Raw genomic sequence first — 26046 nt, forward strand, 5'->3', positions numbered from 1 at the left:
CAATTAACTTTCGTTTCTCATAGGACGCATCTCATATAGTGTCAAACTTCCAGTAAATATTAAAATTCTATTTTGAATAGTTTTTTCACAAAATAGATGTTTGCGTTTTTTGATCAGGAATTACCCCAGGTCACCCTAATCAATAAGCATAATTAATTAAATATATGTTCATGTTCATGTTTTGTAAAATAACTGATATTAGAAGTTACATAATTTTTCACAGCACTAAACATTATTTTATAAAAAATTAGTTTTTAAAGAGCTAAAGCTACACTACCTCTTCATAACTATAACAACACAATATCACTATTATTTTTAATAATATTAATAAACACAAAATTGAAACTGAGATGATTTTTTTTCTTCTTTTTTTTCCATAAGAGATAATAACAGAAAAGAATAAGATAGTAAGAGAAATGACAAGTGTTAGTTAATGTAAGAAAATTTTCAGCTAACTCAAATCCTAATTTTATAAAAGTATTTTAGTATTTTGTTATGCAGAGCAATTTTTTGTATAATAAAAATACTGTTTATGATCAATAACACATACAGAAATTAATTTAAAGTTGAAAAGTTTTAAAATATTTCTCTCTCCTCTTTACTGGAAAAAGAAGGAAGCATGAAATATTTCTTCCAAAGTTTAAAAAAAAGAAGCTTGAAATGAGTTAAAAAAAAATTTAAAGAAATTTTATTTGCACGAACAAAAAATTAAAAGGGCATATCTAGTTTGGGGTCTCAAAATACTAAAAAAATTTTATTGCTGCTTTAATAATTTTTGAGAATTGAAATAGGAAATATAGATAATGAATACACAGTTTAAAATTATTTCACAAAAATTACAATATTTAATTCAAATCCTAACAATTTGGTAAAATCCCTCTTGATATTTGATAAAAAAAATTTTTTTGCATCAATTGTATATATTGTAAAATATGCGTTAATTGTATATATATTTTTTAATAATCTTTTAAAATTTTTATGCGTTAGTAGTCCTTTACTTTATTACACATTGCACTTTCTTTTTGTTTTCAAAAACAACCATATTTTAATATGAACACAAATCTCTCTCTCTCTCTATATATATATATAAATTTTTTTTCCATCTGGAAAAAAAATATAAAAAAGTATTTAAAACCTACTTTATCAGAAGCTGTCGCGGCAGTTAAACAAGGATGCACTCCATCATATTTCCCGATTGTAACTCTGTGAGGTAAGATTTTATTGCTGAGGTTTAATGTAAATACGGGGGCTAACATTTTAGCGATTTTTTCTCTATGTTTTCATATTATAATAAAAGAAACACTTGTATTTCTGTCTTAGAATCGATTTGAAATTTTATGAATACCTTACTTAAATCGTAATAATTTAATATAAAACTTTATACTCCACAAATTTTATTTTCAATTTATTTCATGTTTGTTTACATTTTAGGGAAGATTTGGTTTCTATAGTTACAAGATACGATTACGATTACAATGAAAATGCTTAATTTAAATCAGCAAAGTCTTAGAAATGTATTATTTTGCGAATTTTAAAATTAAATATTAGAGAAGGGTTTTTTTCATTTTGATAAAATGATTAATAATGCTATAATTAAACATTCAAATCATTTGGAATCTAAAGTTTTAATATTAATTTTATTTCGATGCAGAAGAAGATGCACTCCAAAATCTGGTTTCTGCCGTTTTTAGTTGTTTCATTTTCATGTTTTTGTTTTATATTCCATTTATGCTTAAGCGTAATAGATCATTGACTTTTGAGAAGATGAACAAAGAAATGAACTAGCAGAAAAAGAATTGGTAACTATTTTCTTAATATAAATTATTGTCATTTCTGAACCTCGATGTTTCAAGTTAGATTATTATATATTTGGTAGGTCTGCGTAATTATTGTTGTTTATTTATCAATATACATTGGATTGTTGTCAAAACAAAGCACTTCGAGTTTACTTTTTTCAAAAAGTTCTTGATTAATATTAAATTTATTTCATTGATTAAATACAAACTATGCATTTTGTCTTGGGTATTATTACGAAAAGTCATTTTAAACTCTGCATATTTGAAAGCATTAAATAGTAGTCTCTAGTTGTGTGTTTGATTATGCAGCAATTATGATTTGAAGAAAATTGTTATAATTTCTTTTCTGCAAAGTTTACTCTTAATTATTTTGTAAGGTTTCTTGACTTTTAACCGCATTTGTTGTGCTGTTAAATATTCCATCATTATTTTCGGACCACGAAAAGAAATTGCCACACTGTTTCCTGCACTTTTTAATGTATAAAATTTAAAAATATTTTTCTTTTCTATAGGGTGGAGTTTTAATTTAAATAGTAAATTCGGAACAAACCAATTTATTTAAATTGCAGGAAATAGGATAAAGTATAAAAATTTAATTCAACATGTAAGTAAATTTAAAAATTTTCATAGTGTTTGAACTAAGCCTTTGTCTTTACTAAATTAAACCTTTGCTGTAACTAAACTAAACCTTTGTTGAATAAAAGCTATAAACTAAGCTCTAAATTATTTGAGTTGTTATTTAGTTGAGTTTACAGTCATTATTTTGCATTGACTTAAATTAACTCTCACTTCTATTTTTTTAAATGCATTTTTTAAATGTTAAATTTTTTCATAGTTACTAAGCATTTGAAGATGTTCCCATATTAGTGATGCCTATTTGTTCCTTCCACCTCTTCTAAGGTACCAAAGGATTTTTTTTTTTTAACTTTCAAACATTTTTTAAAAAAAATATGCAGTGGTTTGGAGGTAGCTACAAGTTATACCTACCCTTTGAGTTTGTTCCTTATAAAAATTTTTGTAGAGCAAATAATTCAGAAATCTTCTCAAGCCTTTTATCTGAATCTCAATAAGGAAATTATATTTTTGATCATCATCATTTTGTTGAGATTTTTTCTTGCAAAACTGAAATTTTTTTCAATTTTGTTTGCCTTTTTTATTTTTCCCTTAAAATCTTTGGAAAATCGCTGAATCCAACCTGAGGTATCTATATATTTGATTTTTATTCTGTTAAGATCTATTCTTGCATTGTAAGAACCATAATTTCAATTTTTTATACCTGTGTTTCTTCTTTTCTTTACAAACCTTAGAAAATTGTATTTTGTATTCTAAGGTATAAATTTCTTTTTTCTCTCTGTTGAGATCTAGGTTTGCACTGTAAAAAACATTTCGTTTTTTTACTTAACTATTATAAAATCTAGGGTATCTTATCTGATAAAACTTATTTGTTGTAGAAAAAATTATTGCAAGGAAAATAATTTAGTTTTTACTCCAAGCTAATTTAATTATTTTCAATTTTACTAATATTATTTTGCCAAATTTTTTAACTTGATTGTGTATAATAGAATATGCTTTTATGAAGTAAAACAACTTAAGTATTCTATTGCACCTTTTGATTTGCAACAAAAGAGCAAAAATTGTACAAATGCCATAATTTAATAACAAATATTAAAATATTTAAAACTGTTTCCATTTTTTTTGTGCATGATAAAGATTAATAATAATTATATAATTAAGTGGTTGTTCATTTGTATAATTACTGCTACTGTAATTTCTATTTAATGATCTATTAATTTTACTTTTCCAATTAAAAATTTACAAATTGTATATGGTTGTTAAGATTGCCAATATAATCGCATCGATGGCAATCACATTGATGCCACAAATAATCGTATAGATGGCACAAATAAATGTTTATTGTGATAAATAATGAGATGTAAGAAATGAATTATATAACGAGTTACTGTACTGCTGTGCTCTTACATTTCTTAAATGTTATATACTGGTAATCTTAGTGTAATTTTTATCGTGTATAAATAGTAAGAAATGAATAAAATAACATAGAGTTATTGTACTGCTATTTTTTGTATAAAATGTCATATGTATAAAATGTCATCTGTGGTCTAAGTTTAATTTGGAGATTAACCACCAAGCTATAATCTTTCACTCCACAACAGATTTGTTTATTTGCAAGTCTGGGTGAGATTAATCAACTAAGCTTTTTATTGTCAAATATCAGTTGATCAAGAATCAACAGAATTTTACTCTTAATATTAAAATTTTCTTTAACTTATCATACACAGATACATAATAAAGAAACACAAGCATTAATTGTAATTCTCTTTCTTTTCAGATCTATTTCATTACTGGCATACTCTAACACTAAATGAGTACTTGAAATTAGTGTTAAAAACTCACAAGTCCTGAAATGGAAGACCACATTCATTGTAACACCTGTGTCAAATGGATGAAATGCATGAATGCTCCTGTAATACCTGGTGAAAGTTGTAAAATAATCAGCTGTCCATTGGATTGTGGTGCAAAATATCATGCCTGTAAGGGAGAAGAACATAAGCACTTATGCATGAATGAAAAGGTAATTTAATTAGATAAGTTTAGTGATAAATAATTTTTTTAATTGAATCCTTATTTTTCTTTCCTTTCCCCTTCCTTTTAGTAATACAAGTTAAAGTTCTGTTGTTGTTGTTTCTAATCCTCAAGAGGTCCATCCTAATTAGACCAATTCCATAAGTCCAAAAATGTCCGGAAAGTCTAAAAACAGATTAGGTTTTGAAAAAACCTCGTCCATCTTAAAATCGATACAGTTTAGAATATGCTCGGGCAAAGCCGGAGCAGTCCTACATTTAGTGCAAAGTCCAAAAGTCTTTTGCCCCTGAACATACGAGAGGCACCTCAAGTGACCACTTGCAAAGCGAGACAAACAAGTCTGCTGGCTTCTAGGTCCCTCAAAAAACAAGGCCCTTTCAGGTCGTTTTCTGAAATACCAACTATGCGGAGGAGGAACCCTCCAGAGGTCCATAAACATTTTTTTTGCACTCTGCAAAGACCTCATTGAAAGTGGAAGGTAAATCTGACTGTAAAAGTTCCAAAGAAGCATCTTTAGCCAGTGATCCGCCATCTCGTTACCTTGGATTCGAACGTGTGATGGAATCCATTGGAAGTGTACCCCAAAGTCCGCTGAGAGCCTGAAGAGCATCCCCAAAATTGAAGCCGCAGCCCTGTCTCCAACATTCATCCAGTTGCTTAGGTGTTGGATTGAAGATTTGCTATTCGTCAGTATCCATATATGCTTAAAGTCAGGCTCAGCAATATTCTCAACATTTCTTAGGCCATTTTCAATCGCAATAAGCTCAGATCTGAAAACCGAGCAAAATTCAGAATTTCTAAATTTGAGACTTAATGTGTACGTGGGTGTTTTAATAAAAACTCCACTACCTGAATGACTAAGACCTGAAACCCCCCTACCTGATGTTAAAGTTCTAAACTTGTTATGCTTCTGTTTTTATGCCTCGTAATGGTTAGAGTTTTTGTTCTTTTTTTTTATTAAGGTTGTTGTATTCTAATGTTTAAAGTACAGTAAATTTATCATTGTCTGTAAAATTGTGCTGTACGACAAACACCAATTAGCAAATTCTATGTTTGATATGCAAAATGGTAAAAATTTGCATCACAGAAAAGGACTATTAGTTTCGAGGACTGATCTAGTAACTCTGGAAAATTATTATTATTTTTTTTTTTAATGGCAGACACTTGGGATGTATTGTCCCATTGGCCTCTTATGCCAGTACTGCTACTCTCTTCTCGTTACCCAGTAGGCACCTGTGGTGAAGCCATGGTGATGGAGCAGCGTCGCCCATGTCACAGAACCACAAACCCGTTTATCGGGCGGGTCACATTCACACAAGGGAGAAAGGACGAAAGGACATAGAACACAGGGAGAGAAAGAAACATCCATGCCCTGAGCAGGATTCGAACCCGCAACCATCTTCTCCGCAGTCAGGCACGCTAAACACTCGGCCACCTGGCTGGCACTCCGGAAAATATTATATGAATTTCGTACTCATTTCATATTTAATATGGTTTGAAGTAAAGTTTAAAGTCTTTTCACGGAATCCTCTTAAATTCTGATGTTTTTAATGTCTTAAATGTTAACCTTGTTCTTTTTACCAATTTTTAATTTTGGGAAACAAAATGTCTTCAAAGAATTTATCTAAAAGGATTGGCAATTGATTTCTCTTCACAACCTGACAATTTTCTTAAGAAACAAGGTTTAAATATAAAGTCATTTAGAAAAACGGCAATGTCAAAAATAAGGTTCTTTCTAAATTTGTCGCTAAAATTTTTATATCTGTGCACAGAAATACGTTACAGCAGGTGGAGCTTATTTTGAAATATTGTAATTCATAAAATAGGTATGTAATTCACATAATATTTTATATAGATCAGTCCTAGAAATTTATAGCTGCACTATATAAATGTTTTATTGTGTTAAATGCAGTGCAGTTTATTTATTTGCAATTGACATTTTTAAAATAAATTTCGCCTCTGTAAAAAAAATTTACTATGCAAAAGAATGAGAAATATCTTCAAATATCTGATAAAAAATTGTAGGACAGAATCTTGCGCTAATATAGATAACAATAATTGGCAGATCACTGTAAATGAAAGCCTTTTTATGGTGCTTAATTGTGCATTTCAATTAGAGCATAAGTTAAACTTAAAGCTGTTTATTTTTCACTGGGTGTTTTCAAAAAGTGTTTATTATTAAATTTTTTATCGAAAGATTTTTTTTCTTTGTTCCATTGTTGCTATATGTGTGGCTTTCAAAATTGCAGTCATTATTCATATCTGCTGTTTTGTGTTAATTCTTAAAACTGTAAAATAAGTTCATTTTTCAAAATTTCTTTTCTTTATTATTTCATATTACAGTAAAGAATCCGTTATCCGGAAATCAGAAAACCGGAAAGCCAAAAAGCCAGAACGAAATTCGATAAATTTTTCCGCCATTTTGTTAAAAAAAAAAAAAGTTTTTTTCCTCATAAGATTTTAGGATTTTTCTTTCTTTTTTGAAAGATGCTTACATTACCATCATTTTGGAAATAATCATTAGTGTATTACTTCATCATTTTTTCTTCTTTTTAAGATTATTTCCAAATAATTTTTTTTTAGTTGGGTTTAACAATAAGACAATGGCTTTTTGAGCGATTCGAAATCAGCTATCCGGAATAGCGATGGTCCCGATCATTCCTGATAATCGGTTCCTTACTGTATAAATAAGGTTACTTTTGGCTGAATCTAAATTCAAATTTATTTTCCTACACAGGTTGCTTGTATAAATGCAGAATTTGGTTGCCCATCTATGATGCTTCGGAAGAACAGAAGTAAGCATTTACCATCGTGCCCTGCTAGTATCATACATTGTTCTGAAGAATGGGACAGATGGCCTATTCATTTTCATAAGAAAAGTCCTACTCATTGTCAAGCTCAACTAGACTCTACTTTAAAAGGTCATTTAGATGTTTCTTTAGCCATGAGAGATCAAAGAATGTTGAGAAGGTGGTGTGTTGCTGCATCTCAGGGTCAATCACTCAATGACCAAAAATTTACCATTAGCCCTTCAAGTTCTTTATGGGTATATGAATATTTAATTAAAATACATTAACAAAATATTATGTTTTTGAACACTTTTATCATTTGCAATTACATAATTCTTCTTCCTTATCCCCAAAATTAACAGGGCTAAACAATGTCCATGAAATACATGACCCGGAGGAAGTCGGGCACCAAAAGTGGGTTATTTAGTATGTCCCTTTTGTCCAGTCCAAGACAGTCCAGGATATGTTGGGGAGAAGCCTGCATGTTGTGGCACCTGGGGACAATTTGGGAAGATTTTAATACTACCCTCGAAGGAAAGGGACTTAAAGTGGCCGCTGGTAAGCGCCCTCTGGTCCATGTGGTAGCACCGAATGTTGAGTGCACCTCCTAGGCGGGTGCTCTGGTACCAGTGATGTTTGGGGGGTACGAGCCAGGAAACATTGTCTTCTTTTTCAATGCCAGTTCCATGAAGGTGAGAGAATTTGGACTCATCAAAGTTTCTTCTGTCCTCTCCTTAGCCAGAGTGTATCGATATCGTTTAGCGATATCGTTTCCCAGAACCCCAAAATGAGAAGGAGTCCACTGGAGGTGGACTTCACGCAATCGTGAGAGGATTTTAAGTTTGTGCAGAGTTGAAGCTCCTGTTTTGTCTCTCACCTTCCTCCAATGCGAATAATTCTAAAACATATTATGCATAGCTTTTATATTCCAGATTTTTTAATTGTAATAATTATAAATGCATCTAAATAAAAATAGGGTTGCCACTCAACATGCCGAACAAGGAAAACCCGAAAAAACAGGGAATTTAAAAATCGTCGAAAATAACTGGGGAAAATGCAGGGAATTTTATTTCTTATTTTTGTCTTTTAAAAAATGCAAACCTCTCAAAGCACAATTTATGGGTTTTTTAAAGATGATAATTCAGTTCTATTGTATTATTTCATTTATTATAGCATTATTTGTTTTATGTTGGTTTGTTCCTTATTTCTCTAAGTTCTTTCGCTAACTGAAACAAGCATCATTGTCGTATATAGCTTACAAAAGCGTAGTGAATGTGTGTTTCCTCTTAATATATTGTGTATAACCTGTGCAGGGAATTTTTTTTCCAGATATGAGTGGCAACCCTGAAAAAACAGTTAACAGTGTAAATTACCCATCTGAAAGTTTTCAAAATAAGTATATTTGATTTTCATGTGGAAAATTTTAGTTTATCAATGAAGTTTTTCATGGTCTTGAATATTTAATCTAGTTATTTTTCCTATATAAATTTTTTTAGGGAATTGAAAGTATTTTTTTCCAACTGCAGATTAATTGAATTGTAAAATATTTCTTGAATAGTAAAATATTTAATGCCAGTTGATTGGCCTCTAGGCTGTGTTTTCTCTCATACTTTTCCACTAGACAAATATAGGCATTAATCTAAAACAATCTTATTACATTAATCTGAAAGATAATCAGAATCAAAGGCATACATCTTTATTTGTGTTTGGTATATTTTTACTTTTTTTTTCTTTCTCCATAGGGTAAATGCAGTAAAATCTCATTAGTTTGAAGAGTTCATTATTTCGATTAACATCGTAAAATCTAATGAAAAATTAAATTAAAAAATTTAAATTCTACATTAATACTAATTGTGTAATTATGGTACTTTTTTCTATGTTAACAAGATACCTCTGTTTTTGTTGAGTTTGCTATCTTAAATTTAGCTCAATTTGCCTTGATTTTTTTAAAAAAAAATTCTTATTGCTAATTTCTGTAATTTTTAATATATTATTAAGCTTAAATGTACATGTCATAAAAGCTTACATCTCACTTGTCTTAAGAAGTTTTAAATGGCTAAGATGTTGAAAAACCAAACACTAATATTAAGTTTTAACAGAAATAGTACAATATGTGTATTAATTAAAGTTTCCAATTGTTTTAGATATTTAGGAAATGGCAGAGCTCTAGAGAGTACAGCTATCCACCTGGACTACAGCAAAGTGTGTGTAAAGAACTGTGCAAGACTTGTAAAAGAGTGGCCAAAAATGCTTCAAGTCAATATTCTAATGGTAACAGCAATAGTAACTGTGTTAGTAAAACGGTGGATAAAGATGCTATGAATTCTATTGAGTTGTCTGATAAAGAAAACTCTGGTGATTACAACAATATTCAGACAGTAAGAAAACTTTTATACTTATTTGCATTAATGTACCCTTACTTGTTTATGTTATATTGGGAGTGCACATTAGTTTTTGGGGATTTACCTTATTTACAAGAAGTCTGTTTTTGAAAGAGTATGTTAGACTTGTATTTTGGCCCTATCTAGAATCAAACCAGGTACCTTTAGATTTGCTTATTCATCATGGATGATTGTTGTCAAGTTAGGATACCATTGCACTTGTAATGAATGAAAATGTTATGAGCTTTTCAGGAGATTGAGAGGTGGTGTTTCCTGAGTGAAGTTATCTTTCCAGCACAGCAGAGACATTGATTGAGATTCGGGTGTTTTGTTTGCAGTGTCAAAGCAAACTGAGGAAAAGGGTGAGGTAGCGTAGTGATGCCGTCTATTGAGAGAGTTGCATTGTCTGTGGTCATTAATGTAAAGGAGTGTGAGATATATACTTTGTGGTCTGCTGAAAATGAATCTAGGACATTAATTTACAACAAAGCTCTAACTGTACGATGGAAAAGGATTTATATTCCCAACCAATCTGAGTTAGGAAGCTTTATATAGTTGTTTCCACAGGCTTTAACTGACATAATATGACTGTTTTTATAAACAATAAAGTTAAGTTGAAATTTTAATTACAATATTTTTTATCTTTGATTGAAAATTGAAGTTTTTGTACCGACAAAACAGAATTTGCAGGATATCTTATTGCATTAGTGTTGCTAATTTAAAATAAACACGAGAAAAATTGTTTGAATACATGTTTGTGCTAAATATATTTTCCCCATTACTTTTTTTTAACTATTTGTTTAAAGGATTCAAAGGTAATGGTGGGCTGTTATATGCATAGTTGGAACTGAGGAGTTGGGCAAAATATTTTTTGCAGGAGGTTTAAAAATCAACTCTTCTCTGGTTAGTTAAAAATTAGGCTTTGTAGATAGAAATACAGAAAAAATTTTTTGATCTTATAAAAATTGTTTTGATGAATATTTATAATTATGTACATGAAAATATTATTTGAATGAATATTATGGCTTGAATATGAATATATAACTTATTTTAAACTTAACTAATCACATTTGAATGTTTTTCACCCTATGCTTCACTGAACTATTGAAAAAACACATAGGAAATAGTTCAAACTATTGAAGAATCAACCAAATTTACTTAGCAAAGTTACTTAAAAAAAAAAATACAAATGAGTTAAATGTCTAATTTATTAATAGCTTTTTAGTTCTTAATTATTCACTATGCAATTTTTTTTGTTAAAAGGCATTTATATATGTGCAAGTTAGTACATGAAATATTGATATTTAGCTCTTTTCTTATAATAATTTTGTATAATTTCAATATTTTGTACAAATTCTATGGTTATAATGTAAAATTTCATTTAAAAAAAGAGTATCTTTTATTCTAATTGCTCACCAAAAGTTATAATTTGAAATTAGCATTTACTTAGTAATTATATTAATACTTTTCTGGGATTTGGTGTAAGCTTATTTGAGTATAAATAAGATTCCATTTTAACCATTGACTCTACTACTCTGGATATATATATATATATATATATATAAATAAAGAGCTAAATATTATGATATGAAATTATTGTAACTCATCTTCTAAAACAAATTGAATCTTATTTTATACATTTCTTATTTTTACAGGATAAATCTGAGCAGAATTCATTGAATAAATTAAAGTTTGAAAATAACAATGTGTCTATTCCTGAAAAAGCTGTTAGTGAGTTACCCCACTACAACTTGGATGATGTCTTGCAACTTAGTCAATTTGGCACTATTGTGTATAACCAAGCATCTGGAGAAAGATCTATTTATGTTGCTGTTGATCCAGCTGATACTTACTATTTGAATACATGTTTAGACAATCGAAACATGGCATGCCAAATTCTAGATTTGAAATTTCGTAATCCATCGTCTACCCCACCCTGGTGCCTTTCCTTAGGATTAGATCTAAATTTAGAATCACGGTCTTTGCATCCTCCTTCAAATTTTATGTACACTTTTTTATGCAGTCAAGTAAGTATCTAGAGTTTTAGTGTTTTTTAAAATTACTCTAGAAAATTGTTTTTGTTTTCTATTGCATGAAATTTTCATATCGCCGATTTTAAATCTTTAATCAGTTTCTTTCTCCAAGCTACAGTTTTTTTCATGACATTTTTAGTCAATTTTTTGTTGAAATGTACAAGTTTAAAAACATATATAACACACATAAATGTTGCGACAAACTTCTAGAGGAGTTATAATGTATAATCTGGATAAATGCTTATGAGCCCATGCCCGGTAATGTCACAATATTGCACTAGAAGCAAGGGCGCCGGCGGAATAATATGAAAGGGTGTGCAACCCTCTAACAAACTATCCCCCCCCCCAATTTTTTTTTCATATATTCTGTTATTACATTTTATTTTTTATTACATATACTTTCATCTGTTAATTTTTTTCAAGATACATTTCTGCATTGTTAACAAGATATTTTTTTTTAAAAAGTGCGAATTTCTTGTACTTGCAAATTTTGCCACGGGAAACTGTATTGATGGCGCTGGCTTAGCTGCTTACTTTGAAACACAAATACTAAATACAAACCGTAGTTTTGTATACTAACGTGTTTGTGCACGCTTACACTTGTCATTGGTATTTATTGTGTTGATGAAATTTTACAGTTGTGAGAAGTCAGTTTGTGTTATACACCTTTGTTAAACTAAATAACTAATAGAAAATATAATATTATTTATATTTTATTAAATGAAATTTAAAAACATAGCTTAGATATCTGCCAAGTTTGTGCATGCTCAGTGTGCATAAGAAAAGAATCAACGATGGCTCAGAATTCATTGAAAAAGTTATAAACAGATTTGAACAGCAAACAAGACGATTACAATTCTTGTTTGATTAAACAATTTTTTAATTGTTATGTATCAATAATTACTTAATTATTTGTTTTTGAATAAAAATATTTTTAATAAAATTTTTTTATAACAAAATTGTTTCTCTGTGTCTCTTTGTTTTTAAAAAAAGTCAGGGGGGTGCAAGTGCACCCCACTGCTGGCGCCCTTGACTAGAAGCGCTTCCCTATTACGAACTGTTAACTATTAACCTGCCATCTGTTTTCATCCATAATTCCTTAGTTTAAAAGCTGTTTGCATATTGTAAATTTGTAATTATAAATTTATATTATAATATATAATTTCATGCAACAGTAAAAGCATTTGATTGTTTATTAGTAATTAATTTAATTGACTTTTTTAAATTAGAAGGGGTAAGATTTTTTTTGAAAGTATTTTTATGCTTTCATGTGTAGATCTTAATCATAAAATAAAATATACTGATTGTATATGTATGAATTGTTTTTCTTGTGCTGTTACTACCTTTATTATTTTATTTTTCAATTTAATTTTTACTAGCATATAAAACTTTTATATTTCAAGGTTGTTTATATTCAAACTTTTATATTCAAGCAAAGTTGCACACTTCTTCAGTAATTGGTCTTGTTAAGGTCATACAATATTCTAGAAGATTGTAAAAAGTATTGATTACTCTTCTGGTGAATTTGATTTTATTTTTCTATTTTGTATAGGAATTCAGAAGAGATCAATATGGTTGGCATTTTAAGAATGTTCATTCTGAAATCCACGGAGGATTAAATGGCTGGTTGATAGAAAGATGTCCTTTAGCTCAATATGGTTGTAAGTTTGCAAGAAGACGATTCAATCCTGAATCCAAGAACTCAGATATTGTGTATAATGAAAACTTAGAGAGTTTTGGCATATCTTACTCTAGTACTTGTAATAAAGAAAACGTCACAGAGGATGCTGGTTTAAAAAGGTACAATTTAATTTTTTTTGTTTGGCAGTATTTTAATAGATAATTAATTTATATATTTGTAGTTTGTCTAAATTTTTAATTGCACAAAATGGTAGAATTTTAGTTGGCTTTGAAATATTTAAAAAAAATCAATGTAATATAAATCAAATTCATGACTGACTAAACTATTTCATCATGCATGGTTTGCAATTAAACTAACGTCTTATTTGTATTAATTTTCTGTGAAAGATGAAAAGAGAAAGTTCTGATTTTTTCATAAATTGTATTGGCTGTTGCATCTCCCTTCTAACTTATAATATTAGGTATAATTGATAATTTAAACGTTGTATAATTTAAGTAATAAAAAACTTTTACTGTTAATTTTGCATATATGTTTCAGTTGCATTCTCAAAGTATTGGCATTCACAAAGTTAATATCTTGTTAATACGGTAATATTTTCTCTGTTATCATGAATGTCTGAAATTCAGTAAATTCAAATTTCTGTAGTGAATGTTGACATCTGTAGTTGCTTTGGTGAATGTCCAAAATTTATTCATCAATATCTTTACTTTGACCATAATATGTTGAAATTTTTCTGTGAAACTTGAATAAAAAAGATAATTTATAATATTTTACCTGCACAATTCTTTAGTCAGTGCTTGTTAAACAACTATATTTATAAGTGTAGGTGAATAATCTTAATATTAAATAAAAAGGAAAAAAAAACACATTCCTCATTCACCAATGGCGACTGTTAGTATCGACATATTCCAGAGAATGGCAAGGTTCACTAATTTCAATCTATCCCAATGTCACACTGTGGGGAAAAAATTTAATAATAAATTTTTCTAAAGATTTAAATATGGTTTGTGAAAATTAGGAAAAACTAAATATTTATTTATTCAAAAGAAAATCTAATCAAATCAAAATAGTTAATCAAGCATTGCAGGTGGAAAAAAAAACAGGTAGCATCACATAAGCATCATTTGATTCCCAAGAAAAGTGTTTTGTTAAATAAAATTTACAAAAATGGTATAGAAGAAAAAAGACAATTTTTTATTGTTATTTTTGAATTTCAACTTATATATTCTGATGCGTTTTCTTATAATTAGTTTTATTTTACTCAACCTTCAATTAACATAAGTGCATTTGATTTTAATTCTCTCTTTTTTATCATTATTTTTATAAGTAATTTTCTGATGCCAATTTATATATTTTGATGTGTTTTCCTCTAGTTAGTTTTATTTTACTCAACTTTCAATTAACATATTGTATTTGATTTTAGTTCTTCCCATGCTCAAAGTTTTTCCCTTCTTGATATGCCATTTGACGTAAGTGTTTATTACTTTTCCTTTTGTTAATTTGATTTCATTATTTTTTGAAATATTTTTTACCACATTCTGCAAATTATAGGTATTGCAGCATATTGTAAGATTTCTAGACAGCTTCAGCTTAGCAAATCTGTCACTAACTTCAACTCTGTTGAGAGATGTTTGTTCAACCATTTTGAAAGATAGAGGATTGGTTCATTTAAAGTGGGAAAGGTACAAATTGAATGATGGAAAATATTCATGGAGAGTCGCTAAGAAGGTAAACTATATAGTGTTGTCTCAAGTTTTAAAATTATGTTTTTATTTTTATAGCTACTATGGATATTAGTTGTGTAGTTAAAATTTCTATTTTTAAATTTAATGTCTTTGTGTAAGTACAGAAGGGAACCGATTATCCGGAACGATCGGGGCCATCGCTATTCAGGATAACTGATTTTTCCGGTTTTCTGAATTGCTACAAAAAGCCGTTCTTTTATTGTTAAGCCTAACTAAAAAAAAAAATATTTGGAAATAATCTTAAAAAGAAGAAAAAATGATTAAATAATACACTAATAATTATTTCCAAAATGATGGTAAGGTAAACATCTTTCAAAAAAGGAAGAAAAATCCTGAAATCTTATGAGGAAAAAAATTTTTTTTCAAAAAAAACTGCGGGAAAATTTATCGAATTTCGTTCTGGTTTTCCGGTTTCCGGATAACGGATTCTGTACTGTTTAATATAAATAAGTATGTCTCGTATATCTTAAGATAAGTCTAATATTCTTGTCAGGTGAATAATGGAGTTTGTTTCCCCAAGAAACTACTGAATTGATTTTCAAAAACCTTTTTGTTCCTGTTATGCATATTATAACTTTTTTTAAAAAATTCAGTAGATTTTTTACTTATATTTCAAATAATTTTTTTTTGATAAAATAATTTCTGAAATAAAAAAAAATTAAATCTTTTAATGTAAGTAAAAACACAAAGTAATTTCAATACTACCTTAAGTTTTCATGCTTCTTTATAGTGATACTATAAGTTGTATTATTAAGAAATTGCTAGTGTTTGTTCTTGAAATTTTCACATTAACTCCTGAAAATTCCTTAAAGAAGTCCTTTTTAGAAATGCCAACTAAAATAGAATAGCCATTACATCATAAACAAAAAGAGTTCTTAACAAAAAAGAAATGATTTTAATATCTTTATACAGTTTAAATTAAATTTCTGTAGCAAATTCATGTATAAGCCAATTATTTAAAAAAAACAATTCTTCTGGCTGTGGTATTTCATTAATTATTTCATGTAAATTATTCGCTATTGCAAATTACCCTAATATCTAATAAAAAGTAGTGAAAAGTAAATCTGTGCCTTTATTTATGTCACTTTCAAATTATAGCAACATTTTGTGTTACGTAATTTTTTTTTTTCTTTCTAATATGTGCTAACTTTAGTTATGAACATTTTTAATTTGCATTTTGTGAACAATTTTCATTTTTTTTTAAATGCGATCATTAAAAACTTAATGTAATTTCCTAAATGCAGAATGACATTTAATGATAAAAAAAAAAGACTTTGTCATAAGTAATGAATTGGTACTGTTCTTTTAAACAAATCAAAAATTATTTTGAAAACTAAAATTGCACAAAAGTAGCCCTAATTTGTTAAATATCAAATTATGTATAAATGTCTTCATATAAGAAACAAATTTGAAAATATATAAAATTTCCTGAATTTGTAACTGGGATTTAAATTATTCTGCACAGATGCAGAAGTAAATAGTTCTGCTTTGTACAAAATTCATTATGAGGTGTTAGTCACAGTTTTGAGTACTTTCCACTGTAAGGAGTATTTCTATTACAGAATATGTTTTATTGATTTTGTATTTGTGTTTAATATTTACAAAATAAATACTTTCCTCAAATGAATAAGGTTTTTTATTTAAGAAAAAAATATTTTAATTTGATTGCCATATTACCAAAATTAATATTTCTCTTTTACATATAAAAATCTGTATTATGTTTCTAGATGTGGTTCTTTAGTTCACATTTTTCTCCCATACACCGATGGACCGTGGAAAGCAAAGATAATATGTCAAGTCACTTGAAAACTTGTCCATACTTTAATCGTATTTCACAGAAAAAAGCATTTGGTTATGAACATTCAAGAAACATTGGTCATCCATTAGACAAGCGCTTTTGTGATCCTTTTAACGAATTCTGTGAGCATAACACAACAAAGCTGTGATAACCTTAAATTTGCATTAAGTTATGGTTACGGTTTTATTTTTCAAGCATAATCAACGGTTGGTAGATGTTGTGTGCTTGTATGCAATTGTTATGGTAGCAGCTGGATTCTGCTGTGTAGACAATGTAAAGCTGATTAGTATATTTTAATTAATTTATTATATTGTGTATATTAACTCATTAATGTAGTGTGAATGTTTTCTTTTAAAGTATGCATAATTAGTTGTTTAGCTTTTAAAGCATTGAGTGATAGTTTTTTTTTCTGTGATTCAAGGTTTAATGTTTTGCATACTTACAATAGTTAGGAATGTTTGCTTAGAAATACTAATTTTTAGTCAATTGTAATTAGATTTAACATTTTGTTATGATTTTCATAAAAATATTTATCTAATGACCGGTTTTGTTGGTGTATTTTCAAAGTTGAAATTATGGTTGATTTTAGTGCAATTTTGAAATGTAATTTACAATTTTATTTACATTGAAAAATTATTTATAAATATTTCAATTAAAATATTTTAATTTTAGATTAGCTTAGATATTTTTATTTTATAGTCACATTTCAGTGAAGTACAAAAATTAATTTTATCATGTTCCATTGCTAAAATATATGTAAATTTAGGAAAGTCAGTATTTCTTTTATAAAGTTAAAAATGTGTTGATTTAGTTTTTGTAAAAACTATTATAAATAATCTCATTTGTGTTAAAGTTCGGAGCATTTATAATACTAAGTTTATAAAAAAGTTCATTTCTCTTTCCTCTATAACTCAATGTAGGGTCTGAGGAAAATATTTCTAGACTGTTAAGTTCTTATTCTACCTTAAAATATATTCCAGTTTCTCTAAAGAACTTTTATCTTTAAAAATTTGAAGACTTGTTTAAAATTCATACTAAACAAAGTTTTTTTTTTCTCGTCAAATGCACTAGAATACAAATATTTAGTTGTAGATTGTTTTTTAATGTAGCTATGCAATTCTTTGCATATAGTTAGACATCTTTTTTCCCCCTCTGATTGTTTAGATGTTCCAACATAAACTTATTGCTCAAATCATAGCACCAAAATTTTAACTTACTATAACTAACATTAGAGGAGTCCTATCAGAGTTAACAAATATCAAAAGAAATGCTTCAATTCAAAAACATAATGTTTTGCAACTAGCTGACTTTTTAAATTGAAAGTTATTATCAACGCATTTTATTATTTTAATTTTGAATAAAGGTTTGATAAAATTTCAAACACAAATAAAACTATGTTAGAAATCAAAATTAAAATAAGAACAGTGATATGCATTTTAATAATTTTATATTCATAACAAAAATTCTTACAAAACAATAAAACGTAACGGCAGTATATAACTTTATAATTAATAATATGTCAGGGATTTTATAATGTTATAAAACTAAATCAAAATAAGAAGAAAGTTCGCCTGAAAATGTAAGTTGAAATGAAGCTTGTTTAGAAATAGCAGACAGTTAACTATTCCGGATCATTCAAAGTCATTCTACCCACGAAACTCAAAAGTTATCAGGTTTTTTGAGGCCCTCAATGCCTCAGGAATGCAAACGGGTATAAAGTTTGCATTTGACTGCTTTAATCAGATGTTTTTATGGTAATGTAATTTCTTCTACACATTTTAATTCTATATGATTCTGATGATCTAGTGCATTTACTTTAACTTTCTCTTAGCATTTAGTTTAACATCAATCCCCAAAAAGAGAAACTTAAACAACGTAATGGGTATATAAATATCTTTGGAAACAACTCTTATTCCTATATCAGTAGTCATACTCTGATGACTCATAGTTTTGAAGCAACTGAACTAAAAGAAATACCCTTATAAATATCATTGGGCAAAATACTCAAAAATAATTCAAATCTTTAAAATTAGGGCGATCAAAGATTTTCATTGTTACAGTCAAGATAGTAAAAAGCAATCAGAATTTTTTAATAATAGGAAAAGTATAGTATAATTTATATCTAGAAAATAAGTGTTACAGTCTAAAATAGTTAAACAAATTAAAACATGATATTGTTTAAAATATAAAATCATGAATTACCAATACTCATCACAGTTTAAGAAGGTTTTAGAAAGTAGTTATCTTTAAAAATAATATATTTTTAATGAATTTGAGCTATATTGTAAAGGAACAACATAGACTCCACTTCAAAATTTTGTAAAATGTCACATTGTAAATTTGTTGCCTTTAGCAAATTCAAGTCACTTATAATTAACAAATTAGTGTATTTATTTAGTAGAGTATGAACTATATAAATAAATAAACCTGGCATTACATATAAGTAGAGGGGTTAAACAAATAAGGCTTAAATCCATTTGAGTATTGTCCTGCAATGTATTTATGTCTGTAACCTAATTAGAAATATGAAGTTTTTTAGTCTTCCTATTGTTAGTTATATCTATCTCTTTCCCATATTTTTAAGACATTTAATAATGTAGTTTATCTCAGTTATTAGTTCTATTGCTATATTCTTGTGAGTAATATAAACTCATAACAAATTCGTTAGCCTTCTAAATCTTTGTAAAAGATATACCTTTCTTTAAATTATAATTTTTGAAACATCATTACATCATATTCCATAGTAATGTCTGAATCTATACATTGTGATGTACATAATTTATAGGTTGATAACATAAAATTGAATTTGTTTTCTATCTATCTAAATTGTAAAATTTCAATGCAAAAAAATGGTGATAAAATGAAGTTTATTAAACATTAATGAATATGTACATTTTCATAACAGTACAAACATTTTATATGAAAAGCAACAAATTAATAAAATACTTATATTTCATTTTTGTCATTATTTTATATACATTTTTGAAAGTAAAAATTGGAACACATTGTTTGCCTGATAAATTGAATATAAAATTTTTTTGATTCTAATCATTGCAGCAGATGGACAACTTAGCTAAAATGAGGGACTTAATCTGCAGTATTTTGTATAAGAATTCATCAGCCATTAGTTTATATGCTTTATTTCGTGTTTATGAAATCTAACTCATCATCATAATATTAGTTATTAAAGAAAGTAGAGTAAAAAAATAAAACTTCACTTAATTAATATTTTTATACTGTTTAGATAATTATTCCAAAAATATTTTAGACTCTCTAAGTTCAATTTCTTTTATGAAAGCTGATAGTTTTTCTAAACACCCTTCTTTTCCCAGCATCGTGAGTACCTCAGATACTCCTGGTCCATCCTGAAAATAATAAGTTTTATATTTTTCAATGACACTTAGAGTAATTAAGAGTTTGAAAATATTTATTTGTATAATAAAAGTTGAGTGAAAACAGGATACATATATCTTGTTGCACCAAGAGTATTAAGTATCATGTCATATTTTTCAATGCAAATAAATAAACATTGACTAATTAGACATCTTCAATATTCAATATTTCAAAATTCAATATTTTGTAATAATAAAAAGTCTTATTTTGTGTAAAGAAATAGTTATGAGCATAATTGTCTAAATGCTATAAACCAACGTTATTATCAGCAAAAAGTATTAAACATAATTTTCAATTGTTATTCTATTGAATAACGCTTATTAATTATTTTCTATAGTATATATATATTTGGATATAAGGGTATTTTTCCTATAATTTTACGAAGTTGTCTAACTCAGAAATGAATTAACTGTATTTCATGATTTTTTTTTAAATAGTAAAAACAATGTAAACTATAGATATCTTTTCAAAATCAACTTTTGTATTTCTAAAGCAAATTTACAAGATGTTTTTTCTACACTCTTTATTATTTATAATCTGGAAAAGGTAAATTTATTATTTACCTTTATTTAAGGTAAATTAGGTGTTGAAAATATACTTATGGCTTAAGAGCCATGTGCGCAAAAGTTTTTATTATTCCAAGGGGTAATTATTTGCACATTTTGTCTTACTGGCTTGAACAGAAATAAAATCTTAAAATTTATGTCTACTAATTTGCACGAAAGACTTGTTAGTTTACAAAAGGCAGGTTTCAGCAAAACGTTTAATATGATAATACATCTTTTCAAATGAATATTAATGAAAATATATGAATGTGTCTTATATAAATCATTAACACCATTTATCTACATCAATACTTTTATTTAAGTATTAACAAAAACCATTATTTGTTAAACTTAAGAGTTTTAAAATTAACATGCCCAGCTGGACATGTAAGGGTAAAAAATGCACCTGACCTGTTAATAATAAACAGCATAATGACCCGTTAAATAATAAACAGCAATCTAGTAAGTTTATTTTAATAAAGTGAATTAATCATTAGTCGTTGATAGACTAACTAACTTATACATAAAAGGAATAGAAAACTAAAAAACATTCATATTTAAATGGAGTTTTCTAAAACGTCTGAGATGGTTGTTTTTCTATAGAAAATTTATCACACAATCAGCCGTAAGAGTTTTGCTTTAAAGGCTAAACATATAAGTTATTTTAAATGTAAAAATAATGCAAAAAAATTAAGATTTATTTTGAGCTTTTAAAATATATTTAAAAATTTTACCTTTTGTCCAGTAGTTACAACTCGTATAGTTCTCATAAGTATTGAATATTTTATTTTTAACTCGGAACTAATCTCTTTCAGTTTGGAAGACAATTTTTCTTCATTGTAATCAGAAGAAGAAATTAATGAAAGTTGGTATTGTACATCCTTTAAACCTGAAAAAAAAATTGCAAAATTTCCACACTGCATATTAAAAAGAAGAAAAAAAAAATTAACTGACAGAGTAGTTTTATAAATTTTTCTGTTATGTTCTTTATTTTGTCTGCAATTTACAACTGATTTCATTTCAAGATCTTTGATAATAAGTCAAGATTTATTTATTCATTTTCATTGGTATCAATTTATAATTATATTAAGATCAAATTATCATTCTGAGAAAAAATTATGTTCATATTAACCTAAATATTTTATAAGGTTTGTTAGTTAAAGAATAAAAAAATTGCTCTTAAGACTTTAAAAGATTCAAAGGTAAATATTAATCTTTTAATGAAGATTGTATAGAGAATATGGAAAATAAAAGAACAACACTCTCTAGAACGAGTTTAAATTTTTTCATCTGATTTTGATATTCATCGAATGATAGATTAGAAAATTCACCTTAATCATTATTTACAGAGCATTAAAAACAAAATAGTTTCATAATAGTATTACAAAAATAAAGAAAAGGAGGCAAAAGTAATTGATAATAAAACAAAAGAATCAATTATTTAAACCAGTGTTCCCCAAACTTACGACTTTCGAGTACCCTTTCTAAATTTTTCGTAAAGCTGAGTACCACTAATAAAAAAAATGAATGATTTTTTTGCTATAAAAAAATGCACAAAAGTTAAAAGTCACAACTGGCTGTTGACACCACCACTAATTATTAACTGTTAACTCTACCCCTGTGGCAGAATTTTTTTGGGCTTTCTGCGACAAACCTCTCTATCACTAATATCTTTCTGCAAGATATTTTTAATAATAACTAATATATATGTTAATAATTAAATTTAAAGTAACAGAAACATTGTATTCACAAAGAAAAGCCTATTTGGGTATAATAAAATTGTATGTATTTTTTTAAAATGAATACGTAATATTTTTTTAAAATTCTAATCATCTCGGGCGATATTGTCACATTTTGTAAGAGGAAAACACACGAATTATTTCTTTTTTTACTTGTTTGCAAACCATCACATAAAAAAATAATTAAAAATTGTAAAATCCGTGAAAGAAAAGAAAACTAAAATTAAAAAATCACGCTAAAATTAATCACTTCTTCCCCTCTGGAAGGGAAAAAAAATTTCTGCAGAAAAGAAATTTTTTGCTTTGATATTCTTTACTTTTCATTTTTCTCAAATAAGAATCGAAAAATTACGAACATTTTATTCCCCTCCGATGCACGAAAAAGGCATCTTTTAAATATAATTTTAAAGAAAAAAAATGTTACTTTCTAAAGAAAAATTCTTTCTTCAAGAACTCTGTAACGTTCTGCGACAGTGTCGCCGTGATTCTGTCACAGGGAACTTTACAAAAACTAGCCAATACGTAATCGTAAATTTTCATGGCTAGCTTAGTTTTCAAATAAAATTTTTTGAAATTTTCGTTTGTTGCAAGATATTGCATACGAACGCGTACCCCCGCTAAACTGTTCCCATACCCCTGCGGGAACGCGTACCACACTTTGGGAAACACTGATTTAGATCATGATGTTTAATGCTTTAAAAAATCGTAATTTAAAAATATACCACTAGTCTCGAAAAATATTTGTTAAAAAATTAAAATATATTTTTATAATAAAAAAAAACTATCAGTACTTGATTGTTTTAAGTGATAATTCAGATACTTTTGCTTTCATATAAGCAACTAATTGCTTTATTATTATTAACTGCTTTTTTTAAACTTATTTAATAACTAACTACTTTTTGTTTTATTTTTAAAAAAAAGTAGATTTTAAGAGAATATTCCAACCTTAATATTACAAGTTATTATTTAAGATAATATTACAAGTTGTTAATGCAAATATTAAATTGTACAAAAAAATTAAACAAAATCATAAGTTAAGTACTAGCTACTCATTTTTATGTGTAATACAATTAATTTTAAAATATTTTGAGAGATAAAAGTCCTAGAAAGAAAATTATGCTTACTACGAATAACAGAGTCTGGTATCCTTAAATTTGAGAGCAACTGCATTACATTCTCATACTTTGGGGAAATCCATAAATATTCCATATCTTTTTCAGTCATTTCTAATAAAGTAGTCATTCTATCCTAGGAAAAAAAATAAGAAATTTTTTTTCTCAGGTATTTAGAAATATGTTTATAAAATAAGAACATATGAATAAGTAACTTCATATTGTAAACTTAAAAAAAAAGTAGCTTTTAAAACTTCATGCTTTTAAAGTTTTTCTTTTACCAAATATTATGGACTTTATCTTATTATTGAGAACTAATATCTTATTATTAAGAATAAATAAGTTTTTTTTGTCATAATTTTTTTTTAAAAAATAGAGAGAGACACACATACACACAGGATTAAAGAATGTTAATTTGAAATGTGAGGATTTGGAAAAAGACTTAAATAACTCGTATTTCAAGATAAAGAACAGTTTTCAACGATCACAGACTATATTCACTCTTTGTCTTGGAAATTGAATTAAATTCTGATGTTGAATTCAAGTTTCAATTAATTACCAATTTGTTAGAATGAATAGCTGATTTTAAGTAGAAATTATGAAATTTGTAGGTTGGAAAAGTTACGTAAATATAATTGAAGTATTTTATTCTAACAAAAAACTAAACTGACTTAATCTGGAAAAAGCACATAATTTTAGAGTGTGCTCAGGCTAGATAAAATGATTGAGTACAAACTTCGTTATAATCGTGTAATTAAAAATCAAACTATTTCATAGATTAAAAAGTTGCAGATAGTTTGTGAAACAGTATGCATATTTAAATTTTAACCTTACAGTAAGCTATAAAGTTCCCCTAAATGATATTATAAATGGAAAATAAAACAAACGAAATAAATAAACACTCATCAGTGGCATTTATAATATATTAAGAAAACAATAAAATGAAATAATTCTCAGAAATGTAGTTAACCAGTTGCTTAATATCACTTGATTTAATATGTCATCACTAAAAATTAATAAGCCTCTTTTACTATTTTAATGTATAACTGGTTTCACTCAGTTACTTTTTTTACAATATATTTCTTACTTATTTTTTATGCTTTAAATTTATGGAATAATGTCGTGGAATTTTGAACAATTGTATCATAGAAAAGTATGTTATTTGTTAAAAAGTAATATTACTTCACATAGGATTAACAATTTAATGCGGTAATAAAAACACTTATATTCTTTTTACAATTTAAAAGTTAACACTTAAATAAACAATCCAGACAAAAATAGTATTATTGATAAATGAAAACAAATACTTTTTTTAAAAGAGATAATCTATTTTTGCTAATGAAGTCATGTTATAAAAATTGACTTGCCTTATAACATAAGAGTACTTTTTTCAAGTAAGAGTCAGTCAACTTATTTCTTTCTTCTTCATACCTATGAAAATAATTTTTAAACTTTTTTAATTGATGGTTAAGTTATTCATCAACATTTGGAAATCTGACACTGTAATTCTCTTTTTCTAAAAGGAAATTTTATGGTCAAATCTTCTGAATTTTAAATTTTTAAGAGAAGAGTGCAGATTAAAACCAAAAGCCACTTACACTAAGAGGCCACATCATTACATTCACTTTACAGTTTCATCAAAATAAGCTATTGCATCACCATGTTGCTTCTGAAAACTAGTATAGAATTTTAAAAAAAAGACCTGGTATGCTTTTGGCTCTTTATTTTGAATGTATAGTAACCTGAATAAGACCAAGTTGCTGATGATTTATCTCTATGTACGAGGGTAATTTCAAAAAGATAATAGGCCCTTCTGTTCTTCTGGAATTGTTACAGATTGGTGTGATATTTTACTTTATGATGCTAGCCCTCACTATCTCCAGATCTCAACCCTATTTAGCATTTGTGGAAAATAAACATCCAGACATTTAGATTTACTAAGACCTAGAAAAAAATATCCCGACTTTTTTTCCAGGTACATCAGGTAAATTTCAGCAAAAATCCAGAATATATTTTATAAATACCATGCAATTTTTCACCAGAAAACTAATTTTTATTAGCAATTTTTTTATTTGTTATGTGAAATACACTGGTGGACAAAATTAAGAGATGGAAGACTTTTTCCCAAATATCTCAAAAAATATTGAATATAAATAAATGAAATTTGGTATGGATATAGCTTATTCCATGATAATAAAGTATGCAAAACAAAAATAAAAGTGCCATTCACAGGCAAGACCTATTGCCAATAAATCCAATGTAGTCTGAACTTAAGGATAAAAGTTGACAATAAAAGTGAGGCTTGTACAGTGTGTGTTGCCTCTAGTATGGTGTATGGTCACCCCTGATAGACAGACAGCATGCACAACGAGTATGCAAGCTGTTAATAAGGAAGTTAAGGAGGACTTGTGGAAGACCTTCCCATTCTTCCACCAGAGCAATTTTTAACTCCAGAATGGTTCTGGGGGG

At 27.5% G+C, this 26046-nt stretch overlaps 3 protein-coding genes across 7 annotated transcripts in view; 1 reads left to right on the forward strand and 2 right to left on the reverse strand.

The window, feature by feature from the left end:
* The window catches only part of LOC107451759 (BBSome complex member BBS2), a 21930-nt gene extending 20475 nt beyond the window's left edge, over positions 1-1455 (reverse strand). The window contains exon 1 of the mRNA XM_016067969.4: positions 1140-1455. Coding sequence (XP_015923455.1) covers positions 1140-1256 — 117 coding nt within the window. The 5' untranslated portion in view covers positions 1257-1455. The remainder of the gene's footprint in view (positions 1-1139) is intronic.
* Positions 1456-1579: 124 nt separating this feature from the next.
* Positions 1580-18945, forward strand: LOC107451776 (F-box only protein 30; the record flags this gene model as incomplete). Of its 3 annotated transcripts, XM_071185225.1 has the most annotated exon segments (10): positions 1722-1799; positions 2632-2696; positions 4147-4389; positions 7138-7446; positions 9334-9567; positions 11226-11597; positions 13156-13403; positions 14669-14714; positions 14797-14973; positions 16718-18945. In XM_071185225.1, coding segments are annotated over 8 exon segments (1773 nt in total). In that variant the 5' UTR covers positions 1722-1799; positions 2632-2696; positions 4147-4221.
* A 693-nt stretch (positions 18946-19638) lies between these two features.
* The window catches only part of LOC107451788 (putative glutamate--tRNA ligase, mitochondrial), a 22883-nt gene continuing 16475 nt past the window's right edge, over positions 19639-26046 (reverse strand). For all 3 annotated transcript variants that reach the window (XM_016067998.3, XM_016068009.3, XM_043044895.2), the window contains 4 exons: positions 24945-25008; positions 23590-23713; positions 21461-21615; positions 19639-20153 (listed from right to left, as the gene is read on the reverse strand). In XM_016067998.3, the coding sequence (XP_015923484.2) occupies positions 20037-20153; positions 21461-21615; positions 23590-23713; positions 24945-25008 (460 nt within the window). In that variant the 3' untranslated portion in view covers positions 19639-20036. The remainder of the gene's footprint in view (positions 20154-21460; positions 21616-23589; positions 23714-24944; positions 25009-26046) is intronic.

Source organism: Parasteatoda tepidariorum, chromosome 9, assembly GCF_043381705.1.
Source record: "Parasteatoda tepidariorum isolate YZ-2023 chromosome 9, CAS_Ptep_4.0, whole genome shotgun sequence".
Lineage (NCBI taxonomy): Eukaryota > Metazoa > Arthropoda > Arachnida > Araneae > Theridiidae > Parasteatoda > Parasteatoda tepidariorum.